At 39.0% G+C, this 12,951-nt stretch overlaps 3 protein-coding genes across 4 annotated transcripts; 1 reads left to right on the top strand and 2 right to left on the bottom strand.

Annotated features, from left to right (window-relative positions):
- Positions 1 to 440: 440 nt before the first annotated feature.
- On the top strand, positions 441 to 9,420 carry tspan10 (tetraspanin 10). The gene is made up of 4 exons (XM_082530396.1): positions 441 to 493; positions 7,128 to 7,228; positions 7,336 to 7,925; positions 8,062 to 9,420. Coding segments are annotated over exons 1-4 (993 nt in total). The 5' UTR covers positions 441 to 492; the 3' UTR covers positions 8,363 to 9,420.
- Positions 1,156 to 3,300, bottom strand: LOC309705799 (uncharacterized protein). 2 transcript variants are annotated; one of them, XM_082531783.1, is made up of 4 exons: positions 3,152 to 3,300; positions 2,814 to 2,916; positions 2,576 to 2,702; positions 1,156 to 1,848 (listed from the first exon to the last, which is right to left on the bottom strand). In XM_082531783.1, the coding sequence occupies exons 2-4, from the start codon at positions 2,914 to 2,916 to the stop codon at positions 1,569 to 1,571; spliced, it is 510 nt and encodes a 169-aa protein (XP_082387909.1). In that variant the 5' UTR covers positions 3,152 to 3,300; the 3' UTR covers positions 1,156 to 1,568. The 2 variants fall into 2 exon arrangements, with proteins under 2 accessions (XP_082387909.1, XP_082387908.1); XM_082531782.1 differs by having other exon boundaries at positions 2,576 to 2,705; positions 3,152 to 3,299.
- LOC309704907 (retinal cone rhodopsin-sensitive cGMP 3',5'-cyclic phosphodiesterase subunit gamma-like) lies at positions 9,421 to 11,363 on the bottom strand. Its single transcript, XM_082530397.1, has 4 exons — positions 11,216 to 11,363; positions 10,120 to 10,290; positions 9,992 to 10,032; positions 9,421 to 9,842 (listed from the first exon to the last, which is right to left on the bottom strand). The coding sequence occupies exons 2-4, from the start codon at positions 10,272 to 10,274 to the stop codon at positions 9,766 to 9,768; spliced, it is 273 nt and encodes a 90-aa protein (XP_082386523.1). The 5' UTR covers positions 10,275 to 10,290; positions 11,216 to 11,363; the 3' UTR covers positions 9,421 to 9,765.
- Between the last annotated feature and the right edge of the window lie 1,588 nt (positions 11,364 to 12,951).

Here is a 12,951-nt window from a genome sequence, read left to right on the forward strand (position 1 = left end):
CACTGGGCAGCACGGTGGCACAGTGGTTAGCACTGTTGCCATACAGCAAGTTTGCGTGGGTGCTCTGATATCCTCGTGTTGGTGTTGTTCCCAGACCATCATGAAAATGTTGTTCCAGGATCAACATTACAAGTGACCAATCAGAATGTTGTGACGTCATACTTTTGCGACTTCGGGAAAAACCGGCATAAAACAAAAAACTGTACTTAAGCTGCGTGAAACCGCCTCTGTCCGCCGATCAACAGACCCTGACCCTAACCCTAACCGTAACCCTTTAATAAACAGTAAGCAGAATTGATATTGTCCTTGCAACATTGGAATTTCATAAATGCACGAATGGCTTGCCACGCAAAAGAATAACGTCACAACAATGTGATTGGTCACTTGCAATGTTGAACCTGGAACAACATTTTCATGATGGTCTGGGAACAACACCAACACGAGGATATCAGATCATCCGCTCCCACTTCCTCCCACCGTCCAAAGACATGCAGTTAGTGTGAATATGCAAGTGGTTGTCTGTGTCTCTATGTGTTAGCCCTGTGACAGACTGGCCTGTCTAGGGTGTACCCTGCCTCTTGCCCTATGACAGCTGGGATAGGCTCCAGCGACAAGAAAGGAGAAATGGATGGATAGTCACTGTTTTTCTTTTCTTTTTGAACCCCTTTGATAAACATGCTCCTTTGAATATCTGCCCAGTAGTTTATTGGTCAGTCAAATACCACCACAGACTTGTGTAAAAGGACGTATGACCACCGATGCGTCTGGCTGTTAGAAATTTGGGGGAATGACCTGTGAATAAGCAAGAACTTTTGACAGGAAACTAAGCCGAGCAGTGTTTGTTGTAGGCCTGTAACTTTTTTGTATATTTTGCCTCCAGAGTTTGAACATTGTGATCTTCATCTTTATTTTATTGTTTAACAAGTAGTTCTTTGAAGTAATCCTGTAGCTCTGCAGTTCTATTCTTTCCTGGTTGAAGTGATCAGTGGTTCATAAGTTCTTCTCCGAAGGTAGTTACTCCACCTGAAAGTTTCCGTGTTTCAAGAGGTGCAGTATTTTGCATAGCAGCACTGCTACTGTTGCTGTGATTATGAAGCGATAACACATTGTAAAATACTATCTGTAAAAATAAATGCTCCAAGTACACTCAAGGAGTTGCACTGAATCTATAATTTAATAAGTATTTGGATAAACAAATCAAATACAAACCAATGGCTTGCAATGCTAATTAAAGTAATAAAAAAAATCATAATGAGGTAATATATAACACTCCTTAACTACATGTTTAGCCATTTATTTGACTTTAAGTCCAGCCCGTTGATGCATCCAAAAAACAGCATATAGTGAGGATAATTTGATAAATGCTGCCACCTTGTGGTTTATTGTGATTTTGTAACAGCAGGTGGCTACAGTTTGCTTTAATAAAGTTTAATTAAAGCCACTTTATTTAGCTTTTTTGACCATACTCATCAAAGAAATAGTATAAAACAATCCTCTTCTTCTGAAAAATATATAAACATTTATTTTCAACAAATCTGCATTTATACCAAACAAAAAAGCCCACATGTTTAAGATCTCTGCGGTCCTCTCCTCCTTGCCCTTCTCAGTGTTGGGCTAGTGATTATCCTCCTTTCAGGACCCCTCATCTGTGCACGCAGAGGAGACCTAAGACCAAAGCTCGGTTGGAGCCTATGTACGGGCCGCTGAGGCAGGGCGTATCTGCCGTCCTTGAGCTCATCCACGAAAGCCTCCATTCTGTCGAGCTTTGTGGTAAACTTTCCCAGCTCATCCTTTAAAGTGTTAAACTGCCGGTAGAGGTCTCCCAGAGCATCTGAAAGAGGTTGGATCCTGGACATAAAAGAGGACATGTGGAAAAGTAAATGGTTTCAGTATCAGAATGACCATTCAAAGAACTTTGGCACTGTAAGTTCATGAAACAGGAACCTTGTTTATTGGCAAAACATAACTAAGAAGAGAACCAAGTCTAATTGGCAGCATAAACAGGAAAGTCACGACATGCTGTTAAGTGGAAACAGCCTCACTGTCGACGGAAAACATCAGGATAGCAGACGTAAAGGTCGGAAGTCCCCTGAAAAAAATGAAAGTGCAAAACATAGCAGAGCTTTGGCCCAGTAGAGATGGGCTGACCTTAGATGTTTACTGGGAAAAGTTCTGGTGAACTGTGATCCTAAGTGTTGCAATCACAGTTCAGAATCTAATCACCAGATGAAATGTTCACTGACTTGGAGTAATGTCTGCCAGAGCATGATGAAACACTCACTATTGTATTTTGGCACAGTAAGTACACTGAGGTCATTTACAAAGCAGAGCTGGCCTCATGTGAACAACAGCAATCATTGATCGCTTTACTGGCACTGACAATTCATGTGCAGCACAGAGCAGATTACATAAGTCTTTATTTCAACAAACCCTGAGGACGAGTCAAATGTTCACTGACATCACCGAGCGTTGTTTTTCCTGGACGTTTGACGTTACTCTTACTTAACATTTAGACTCGTCTGTCTGCTATCATTGCTGTGTACATCCAGTTTAATCAGAAGCTGATATAACTCACCTGTTATATTCAGGAAGGACTGAAGCGTGGTCATTGATCAGCAAGTCTTTCACTTGGGTCAGAATAGCAAATTTCCAGTTGTCCAGCACCTGAGTCAGGTTTGAGCAAGTCTTGGCACTAGTCTGTACTGCTGAACACAGAGTTTAACCGTATAAACAAACAAGTCATTATTCACTCCAAGTTTTAGAAACACAACCTCAGTGGTCAAAGGTCACATTACTAAAAATCATTTTCAGACCTTTAGGTTCCCAGCGTGATGTCTCCTGTTTCGATTTCTGAGCTCCACACGCTGAGATCATGCACAGCATAATGAGAGCCAACTTCATCCTCGTCGTTCTCATCTAACAAACACAATAATATAGGCTGTGGGTGCTGCTGAGGAGCAAGCTCACCGAAAAGTGCTGCCAAGCCACGTTACAAAAATACTAAACAGTCTTTCGGTTGAAGAAAAGCTGATGAGAAATTAGTTCAGTCATAAGTTCATCTTTTCTTCACCTTTTTTAAGCTATAAAAAATTGTTTAGTTTTGTTCCAAAATGAGCAAGAAAGTAAATTTAAATTTGGGTTTTTACGCTACCTTTTTTGCAAAGAAGTGCCAGGGGTCTTCTCAGATCAGAGTACCAGAACAAACTCTCTGTACTGTATGATCCTACAGCAGTGACACACTGAGAAAACATGAGTTGTGCAGAACTCTCTTATAACTCTTTCCCCAAACTCCCGGAGCAATTTCCCCACCTGATCCCATCCACGTCACTGATTCAGGGCGGTGACATCCTCAGTTCTTTTAGCATGTGTGCACACTGCAGCATTCACGTGCACAAAAAACAAAATCTCCCTAAACCCACTCGCACACATATGCGTCCCACTCTTGCATCATCTCTCATATCTTATAGACTGTGCATCTTCTAAAATAACCATAATAGGAGGTCCTGATCATTTCTGATGCCCCATCTCTGCTCCACATGTCTTTTAGGTTGTGTGGGTGGCATGTGACAACTGTGCTCCCCGTAGGCTCCAATCCAGAGAAGGTGTTTGATGTAGAAGTATGGCTCCAGGATAACATTCTTATTGCCTACTGTAATACAATCTGCTTAACATCTGGGCTACGACAAATCCAGCCAGCAACACTTTAACCGTCAAGGGTGATCAAAACCTGGTGAGCTGCACTCACTTAATGCAAATGGGACAATAAAAAACACACATTCAACCATATTAATAGAAAAAAGGAGAATATCCAAAACCATCTCAGAATTAGAAAATGGGTTAGAGTCCCAGATTAACTTTAAAATAGCAATTAAAGAGAAAATTATGCAGCCCTGAAGATATTTCTTAACACCTCAGCTGCCTTAATTTCTAACTTTACTAAGCTACTGTGTGATTTACTGCATTAGTTCACTCAGTCTGATGTGAGCCAACCTTAATAAATCTACATAACTGTGGAAGTGGGTTTAGATTTGATGTGCAGTGATGCAACACATGACATGTAGTTTCATGGCTAAGACGGATTTCATACTCTGGATAGTTTTCCACAGGCAAGTGCACCCAGTCTATAACCTATATAGTCTTCAAACAGCTATTTATCTTTCTACTTCTTCTTCTTCTACTCAAAAACCAGCAGCTTCAGGTCATATGAAAATATTGGACAACATTAGTGCTTTTTTCCTGTCCCAGATTTTTTAAATAAAATTCCAGCTTTGATTTATTTCAGATCAGAGTTCCTCATTCTGTTTGAAAGATGTGCCGCTGGGTATGCTGATGTCTGCAGATGTCTGCAGATAGTTGTGCTGATATATGAGCGGAGGTGCACCCATCACTGCTGAAAAGGAATGTAACAGGGCAGCGCTCCCTGCCATCTGCAACACCTTTACAGACAGTATACAAAACTGTATATGCAGTAGGTGGGATGAACATCACGTCACACGGACCATACATCTTCAGCGCTGACAGGCAGGAACTAAATACTTTTTAAATCTCCATCCTCCCAAAAGATTTAAAAGGAAACAGGAAGATTTGTTTAATAATGACTAGATGACATCCAACTTTTTTTTCTGCCAACAATCAGTCACGATAAATATATTTTCTTATTTGAACGTAGGCTCATAATTTATAACTAAATGAAAAACCATTTTTTGATAGTGGTTATTTGTCTGCTGACCCTAACAAGCTGGAGTTCATTTTCCCCAGTGAGATTTTCCATGACCTGAGAAACCACAGGGCCAACAGTGAAAGTTGCCTAATGTGCAACGAGGGAAAAACTATTCAGATCTTTTATTTCTTTCTTCATTTTTAAAGTAGGTTTTATGGGATTTAAATTATAGAAATAAAAGTATATAAGACAATATTCTGCTTTTTTTCATCTTTTTGTGCAGCGTCATCAACTATTCAGCAGTGGTACACCTGCTAAATATACATAGCAGCATTAAAATAGTTACCTGTGAAAAAAAAATCGGATTAAAAGGTATCATAAAATGAAAGTAATTAGTTTTAAAATTACTTAATTATTTGCCACCAGTCATCCATCCCAGTAAAAAGCTAAAACCTTATCTGATAAATTCCCACAACTTACCCACAAATAATTTTCTAGCAAGTATAAGTGAGCATGTCTATGTTTTGTTTTGTTTTTTATTAATCATATGGATATGGAATCAAATTTATGGAAGGACTAAAGCCAAGCCTTACAAGCCTGGAGTCCATCATCAGTCAGTGCCTGCAGCAGTGCGCAGATCTTCCTTCCATTTCCCTGCAGCTCAGTTCGGCACAGCCAGAGGAAAGAATGAGCACAGTGGACCAGCAGAGCCAGAGAGTGAGATAACCAGGCCTCGCTTTCTCCCTCTGCTTTTTCACTCAGTGTCACATCTGCTCTCTCATGTGCTGCTTGTTATTGACTTTCAGTAGCACATCACTTCATAACGACTTTATCAGAACAACAGAGGATTTTTACTGTGAAATATATCAGGTGTTAAATACAAACAGAAGCTCCACAATGAGAACTGTTGCATTTCTTCGTATTTGTTATAGAAGGTAATCTATGACCATTTCATCTGTGTTTGGGTGGTGTTTCATCTCATTTGACTGATAGCAAAAACCCTGATAAGTCTGAGAGGCAGGGAGTTAATTCGAGGGATTATTTTCAAGGAATAATTTGTAAGCTTTTTAGGTTAACACATTTTAAATTTAACTAAAACTGAATTGACACTTCTACATTTCTTTCACTTTATGTAAAACATGCTCCTGTAATTTCCTCCATTGATTTCATCATATTTTGAAGGCTGATTTTAGCATTCTAGCTGTGGTCATGTTGGTATTTTGGAGCCACGGGTTACTATATTAGGAAGAAAATGTGGAGCACTAAGTAATTTGCTAATATTGGGATGTTAGAAGCTGTCTTTATAAACCTTTTAAGTATAAAGTTCAAACATACATATTTGCTTTTTTAAGTAAGTAAGCACAATCTTCCACAGTGGATTCATATTTCAACCATACAATAGCTACAATAACCTGCCAAAATAATTACACATTTCAAAGACTTTACTCATTTGATGTGTTTTGTGGACTTAAAGAGGTACGTGCATCATTACTAGAGACTGACTTGTTTTTTTTGTGCAGTGTGTGCAACATGATATCATATAGAAATTAACCTGAACACAACTAAGGTCATTCACAAAGGAATGCAAGATGCTGTTTCTGATTAAAAACTGACGAAACATTTTACTCAGTCTTCTAAGAAGTTCTGAATTCCTCTTGGTTAGTAAAGTGTGTTTTATTTTTAATAAATATGACAGTTCATTTGCTTTTCTGTTCTTTGTCTGGGATTATTCATGCCATACGTTAGAAGAGTCTCGGTTTTCTGAACTTTTTGTAAACGTTAGAAGAAACTGTCTTGTGCATGATACCTGACTGCATGGCCAACCAGCTCTAACTAGTGACAGATATATTGACAGATATGATATGATTAGTCTCTGTTAATCCCGTGATAAATGTTAAGTTGCATACACAGCAGGAAACCAAATGCACCTGGAAAATCCTCATTATATAAGCACAAAAGCTGGGAATCTATGTAGATTCTGAAACTTAAAACTGGTTTTAGTGGTTGCCCAGCTGCTACAATGTTGTTTCTTTTTTGAGGCCTAAAACATATTTTCCAGGTTTCTGGAAAATTAAAGCAAGGATTTTAAAATATGTCTTCTACTTTCTTCCTTTTGTGGTAATCACCATCAGGAGACATTTTTGTGAGTCTTTGACCCATGGGTCCCACTGTAGGGCAATATATTATCCTTTGCAGGTCCTGCTTTATTGCACATGAGTAGAGTTGAATAAAAAGTACCGAGTTCTATTCGGATGCCCACTTTTGTGTAAGTGTGTGTCTCCGACACGCTGCGATACCCTTTTAATCCCCTCACTGTGACTCTCACATGATGAAGAAATCCCACCCCCAAGGCTAAGCACAGCAATGGTTACTCCAGCTCAGCTCACATGCTTTTCTGTATTGTAGCAAATGATTGCCCTGTGTTACATTTTATCCTGTGTCATTCTGACCAGCTAATGTTTCCCAGTGGTTGACAAGATGAGGAGATTTTTGCCTAGAAAAAGATTCCCTTGGCCATGGCTGAGACGAGATGCTACTCCGAATGAGACCAGTCCACTCTTACCAAAGGTAGGTGTGTCACTGGGTTAGTTTGAGAATACTGTGTTCCTCTGTTCACCTGTAGTTACATTTCTGGGGTGGCTTTAATTTTTTGTGGCATTCTTGTGTGTCTAAAGGCAGGATCTACAAACAATGCTGAGGAGCTTGCCTTGGTCACTACTGATTTTCAAGCAGGGACAAACAGCGGACAGCAACACAAAAGTCCCACAGATGCCAGGATAGATCCCTGTTACGGTTATTCTTTCATGGACTATTTCCTAAAATACTTTCTTATCATATGCAATCTGTTGTTCACAGTTCTGGGCCTGTTGCTTCTTGCTCTGGGGGTTTGGGGTCTCATTAGCAAGGAATCCTTTGCTCAGGAGAAGATCAGCAGTATTGGCACTGACCCAATGCTGGTAGTTCTGAGCGTGGGCTTTCTGCTCACTGTGCTGTGCCTGTCAGGCTGCGTGGGTGCCCTAAGAGAGAATCGCTGCTTGCTGAAGCTGTTCTCAGCCACAGTGCTGGTGCTCATCACAGCTCAAGTCATCATCGCCATTGTGGCCCATACTCTACAAGATCAGATTGAAGGTAACTTGCGATCCGGGATGTTAGTTGCCATCGCACGGTACCAAGATGATCTGGATCTGAGGTTCATCACAGACGAGATTCAGTCAAATCTGCAGTGCTGTGGGACGGACAACTACAGAGACTGGGAGATTAACATGTGAGCAACTTGGAAATCTTTTTTTTTTTACTTTTTTGAAAGTAAATCAAAGCCAGTTGGTCACGATGTAGGAATGTGTTGAAGAAGTTAATGAGCTGTGAAGTTTTTTTATTGGGTTATTTTTCCCTTTCTTCAGATATTACAACTGCTCAGCTCCAGGAGTGCTGGCCTGCGGTGTCCCTGCAACATGCTGCGTGGATCCTCTGGAGAACGGCACCGTGTGGAACTCTCAGTGTGGTGTCGGAGCCCAATTACTGGATGAGTTTACTGCTCAGAGTGTGATCTTCCTGGGAGGTTGTCTGGGGGAAATCTCTCGATGGATCAAGCAGCACGAGGGCCTGATAGGAATAATTGTGACTGTTGTGTTTGGGGTCCAGATTCTGATATTATTTATTACCATACGACTGCTGGAACGCATTAATCGTCATAAAGTATAGCTATAACACGAAGTGACGAATACAGCAATATGCTGGTTGGGGTTTAATGAGTTCTGGCTGTGCTTAAATTCTGGCTTCATTTGTCAATCATTTAAAACAACCTAACCTTAAACACACAGACTGAACTTTTGCAAATGGAAATGAGACATAATTTAAACGAGGAAAGCAAATTCCAACACAAATTATCCACTGAAAATGTTTTACATTTTAAAAATGCTTGAGAGTTTAAGAAAAAAAGAATTTCAGTTAAAAGTTAACTGCAGCTTCGCGATAGCTATCACCTCTTTTGTGTTTTAAAAAAAAAACTCCACTTTTCAAGAACATGTACTCACTGGCCACTTCATTAGGTACACTTGTTGAACTGCTCATTAACTGAAATATCGAATCAGTCTGAATATGGAAATGGATTTGAAAGATTTTAACTTCACCAATGTGGGTCAGACCAAGGAAAGTCTTGAAACTGTATCTGTGTGTGTGTTTATGGGACGGTAGTGACACTATCACCAAAACGTTTTCACCACATGTGCCCAAATCCTTCAAAGACACACACCTCCTGATATTTGAAGGATTCTTGGAGGATCTCAAAATGGTGAAACAGTTCAACAGCATAGGAGTGGTTGTAAATGGGTCACCTGGAGAGTAGAGGTCCTGCAGATCAGATCTGCATCTTCATCACAAGCACCTACAATGTAACAAAATAATCAATGAACAAAAATGGAATTCATTTATTCTGAGCTGAGATCAGAATAAATGGAACAGCTCAGAAGAATGATTAGAGTAAGATTGTAAAAGCACCTTTCAGCGACTGACGGTGGACAACCTGCTGCAAATATGTGAAACACATGTGCACGTCCCACACATGCAAGGTTTCCTGCGCTGTTTTGAATGAACTGAACTGAGTTTGCTAAAAGCAAGTTTTGTGTTCTGAGTGTTAACAAATATTGAATAAATAATGATGATTACAGATGGTATTTATGATGGGAATGATGTAATCTCTCATGCGCAGTGTGGGTCAGTAAATAACCGTCAAATAAAAGGACAAAATCAAATGACTGAAATTGTGTTAAAAATGTCAACATTTATTCGAGAGTTTGATTAAATATGATAAAGACAGTGCTGACGATTGTGCAGAAACCAAGCTAACAGAGTTCTAGCTAAAACCACAGACTCAAGCAATGACACGAGAACGCATTCGAGATACACGTTTTGTGAACATGGCAGCTTGAGATCGTTATGAAATTAGGTTTACAATATAAAATATATAAGACAAAGAACAGGATTCACAGCATGCAGACGTATAAAGACACCTTTTCAGCCAGTATTAATGATCCAGATTATTGAAACTAAATACTGAAATTCAAAATTTGCCACATTTATTTAAAACAACTTCACAGCGGAGATAATCAGATGATGCCATACTGGGCAAGCTCATGTAGCTCTAGATGGCTGTATGCCTCCCACGGGCAGATTACAGTGATGTCTAAAATGAAAAAAACAAAGAGAAGAAAACAAATCATGAGTTGTTGTTTTTTTTTTTGTTTTTTTGTTTTTGTTTTTTAAAGGAAGAAAAGGTCATGTCATGTGCATGTTTTGGTTATGTAGCCATCTGACTTTTATTTTTTTACTTACCAGTTCCAAGACCTTCCATTCCTGGGATCTCCTCTCCAAAGCTGGTAAAGAAAGAAAATAACAAGCTTTACTGGAGGATATCTGACAAACTTAGATGACTCGTGCGAGGTTATCAGAAAGAGACATACCCAATCACTCCTCTTTTGGGAGGCTTGCTCTTGAACTGCCGCGTGTTCCTCTGTTTGAACTTGGGTGCAGACTTGCGTGGGGAGCCGGGGGCCGTGGCTCTGAGGGGAGCTTTGTTGCCAGTCTTTCCTTCGGATTTGGCCACCTCCAAATTCATGCTTCTGTTGTTTCAACTGTAAAAGTCACTGTCTCATTAAAATGCCCAACAATGAATGAAACAGTTATAAAAATCTTGTGACGTAATTATCCTCATATAAAGACAAGCCATGTGCTCATGTTACTAATCAAATGCTGCGATACCTTCAAGCTTGAAAGCGCCTTCATAATCAGATTACTGTGAGGATGTGTTGAAGTGGCCTCTAGGTTTACACTGACAATAGCTTGAAATGTTTATTTATTTATTTTCACAGTTAAAAAATGGAAAAATAGCAATGCAATTTGTATGTAAATGTGCATAGATGTAACCACATATTTTTAAAAAAACAAAAAACAGATGCAAAGCCGAAAGAGTCCAATAAATATAATGTGCAAATAATGTACAAAACATGACTACATAAACAATAAGTTCTGCTTTTGCCCTGAAAGGTTACACAAATACACACAATGACAACTCTAATCAACAATTTCATAAGTTCAGCTTTTTAATCATTCTTAGAAATTCAGGTCATAGTTAAAGGCGGTCATATATTGTTCGGCGACTCTCATTTGTTGTCCTTCCATTATGCAAAAAAAAAAGGTGTGACAGAAAATTAAAAACAATTAAAAAGCACCTCAATGCTTCTTATAATGTCCCTGATATAATCTAGTCTTCCATATGACTGAATTAACACCTCATTAACTGTATTAAAAATATATATTAGGCTGGAAAGACTGAATTTCTATTCTGATTAATTTTACATTGCATATTATTTATTAAATATCTACGTTTTAATTAATAATCTAATACTACATGCCTGGATGGATACAGAAACATACTACCAGGTAAAGTCCAAATAAAGATGGAAACTTTTATATAACAATAATAAACTGCATGTGTTAAAATAAGTCCAAAAAGAGAAAGAGTGTTCAAAAAAGATTTAACCTGTTGTTTCAACTCACCGCTTGTGGTGCTTCTCTTGGTAGTTGATTATGATGGTAGTGTCCAAGAGGTCTGAGTGGCTGTTAAATGCTGTTGCATTAAGTTGCATTAGTGCAGTCCTTTTATACACCACAGACTTAGAGACGATTATGACGCCACCTGCCAACAAACTGATGATTCTATCATCACTTGTACCCAAGCAGATCATTGATGAGGGATTGGCCGACTGGCATTCAGCAGGAGGGGGCAGCAGTTTCCTGTTCCTGAGACTGTCCTGAAGACACACATGCTGATGATTCTGAACGGGAATTATTTGAGTATTTTATCCATAACCTCTTCAGATATGGTCAAATGTAAGCACTGAGTTCTGGAGTTTTCTCAGGATATAGCTAATTATTATCACTGTTTTTCTGTTATGACCAAATATTATGTAACACCTGAAGCCGAGAACTTACTGGCATGAACCGTGACATTCTCCTTTCATCAGCAGTCTCGCAGATTGAGCTGCATTATAGCTGCTAATCCAGCCCAGCCTCCTTCCATCACACAGGTGAACACACCTGCTCCATTCATGTGAAGATTTACTACAGCGTCGTTCTGCAATCTGTACTGCTGATGCATGCTGTTCAGGCACATGTATGGACACTAACTCCTCATGTCACCTGTACAAAAAAGATTCAAATGTCTGAGATTAGTGGATATATTCAATAGAGCAAACCTGTCTAGCTACAGTACACTAAGGAGCCAGCTGTGGTATTTTAATTGAAGGTTGTTTCATTGAAGCTTGTTTATTATGTTCATTATAAGAAACACATGACTTTTTTCCTTTGTATTTTTGTATTTTGTCTAGCTGATCAATCAAATGGTATTTATTTCTGATGAAGAAATGTAGAGTTTACTCTTCACATTGTTTACTGGACAGAGCCACTTATTGATCCGCGTGACTGTTACATGTTATGTGACTGCTGTACAAATGATATGCACGACTTTGTAGATTCAAACCATAAATGATAAAGAGCTTGGTCTAGATCAGGGGTGGGCAGTTAATTTCCCCAAGGGCCCACATTCATCACCTAATTGTAACATCTACTCTTACCAGAGGCAGTTTAATTACAGGACAGTCTGGGTAATGAGCTACCAGAACAATTTTTTAAATTTATTTTTTTTGTAATTTTACACATTTATCTGTTTATTTATATTAATTTAAGCCCAAAAACGTCATGCTGGCAGATTTTTCTTTTATCAAAAGTAGCTACATCTTCATGATGTAGAAAAACTAAGACTAATTGTAGAAATCTCACTTATTTTTCTTATACTGAGATATTGCAGGGATTAAATTTCCATTTAAACTTCTTTACACTGAGAGAGAGGGATATTCACCATTCCCGCCTATTTAAAGACAAAGCGAATTGTCTGAACGACTTTAAATTATTTTGACCTATGTTTTCTACAGTTACTGGATGATGCCCTCTAGCGGTGGCAGGAAGCAGAGTCGTTGAATGGAGTGACCAACGACTGGCTCTGACAGGAAGCGTCTCTTGAGCCAATCAGGTTTGACCAAAGATCGTCTTATGTCTCATGTGTGTCACTCTGCAATAAAATTACTGTACGTCTCATTGATTACAGCGATTTAAAAAATTGACAATACATATTTAATTTGATTAAATCAGTTTGGTTTTTTCACAAAGCAAGAGTTTCATCACGAATCTCTCAATCTGTTTCAATACGCCAAACTTGCAAATCATGTTTTGGTACC

The sequence above is a fragment of the Aulonocara stuartgranti genome (assembly GCF_965226115.1).
Source record: "Aulonocara stuartgranti genome assembly, chromosome: 4".
NCBI lineage: Eukaryota > Metazoa > Chordata > Actinopteri > Cichliformes > Cichlidae > Aulonocara > Aulonocara stuartgranti.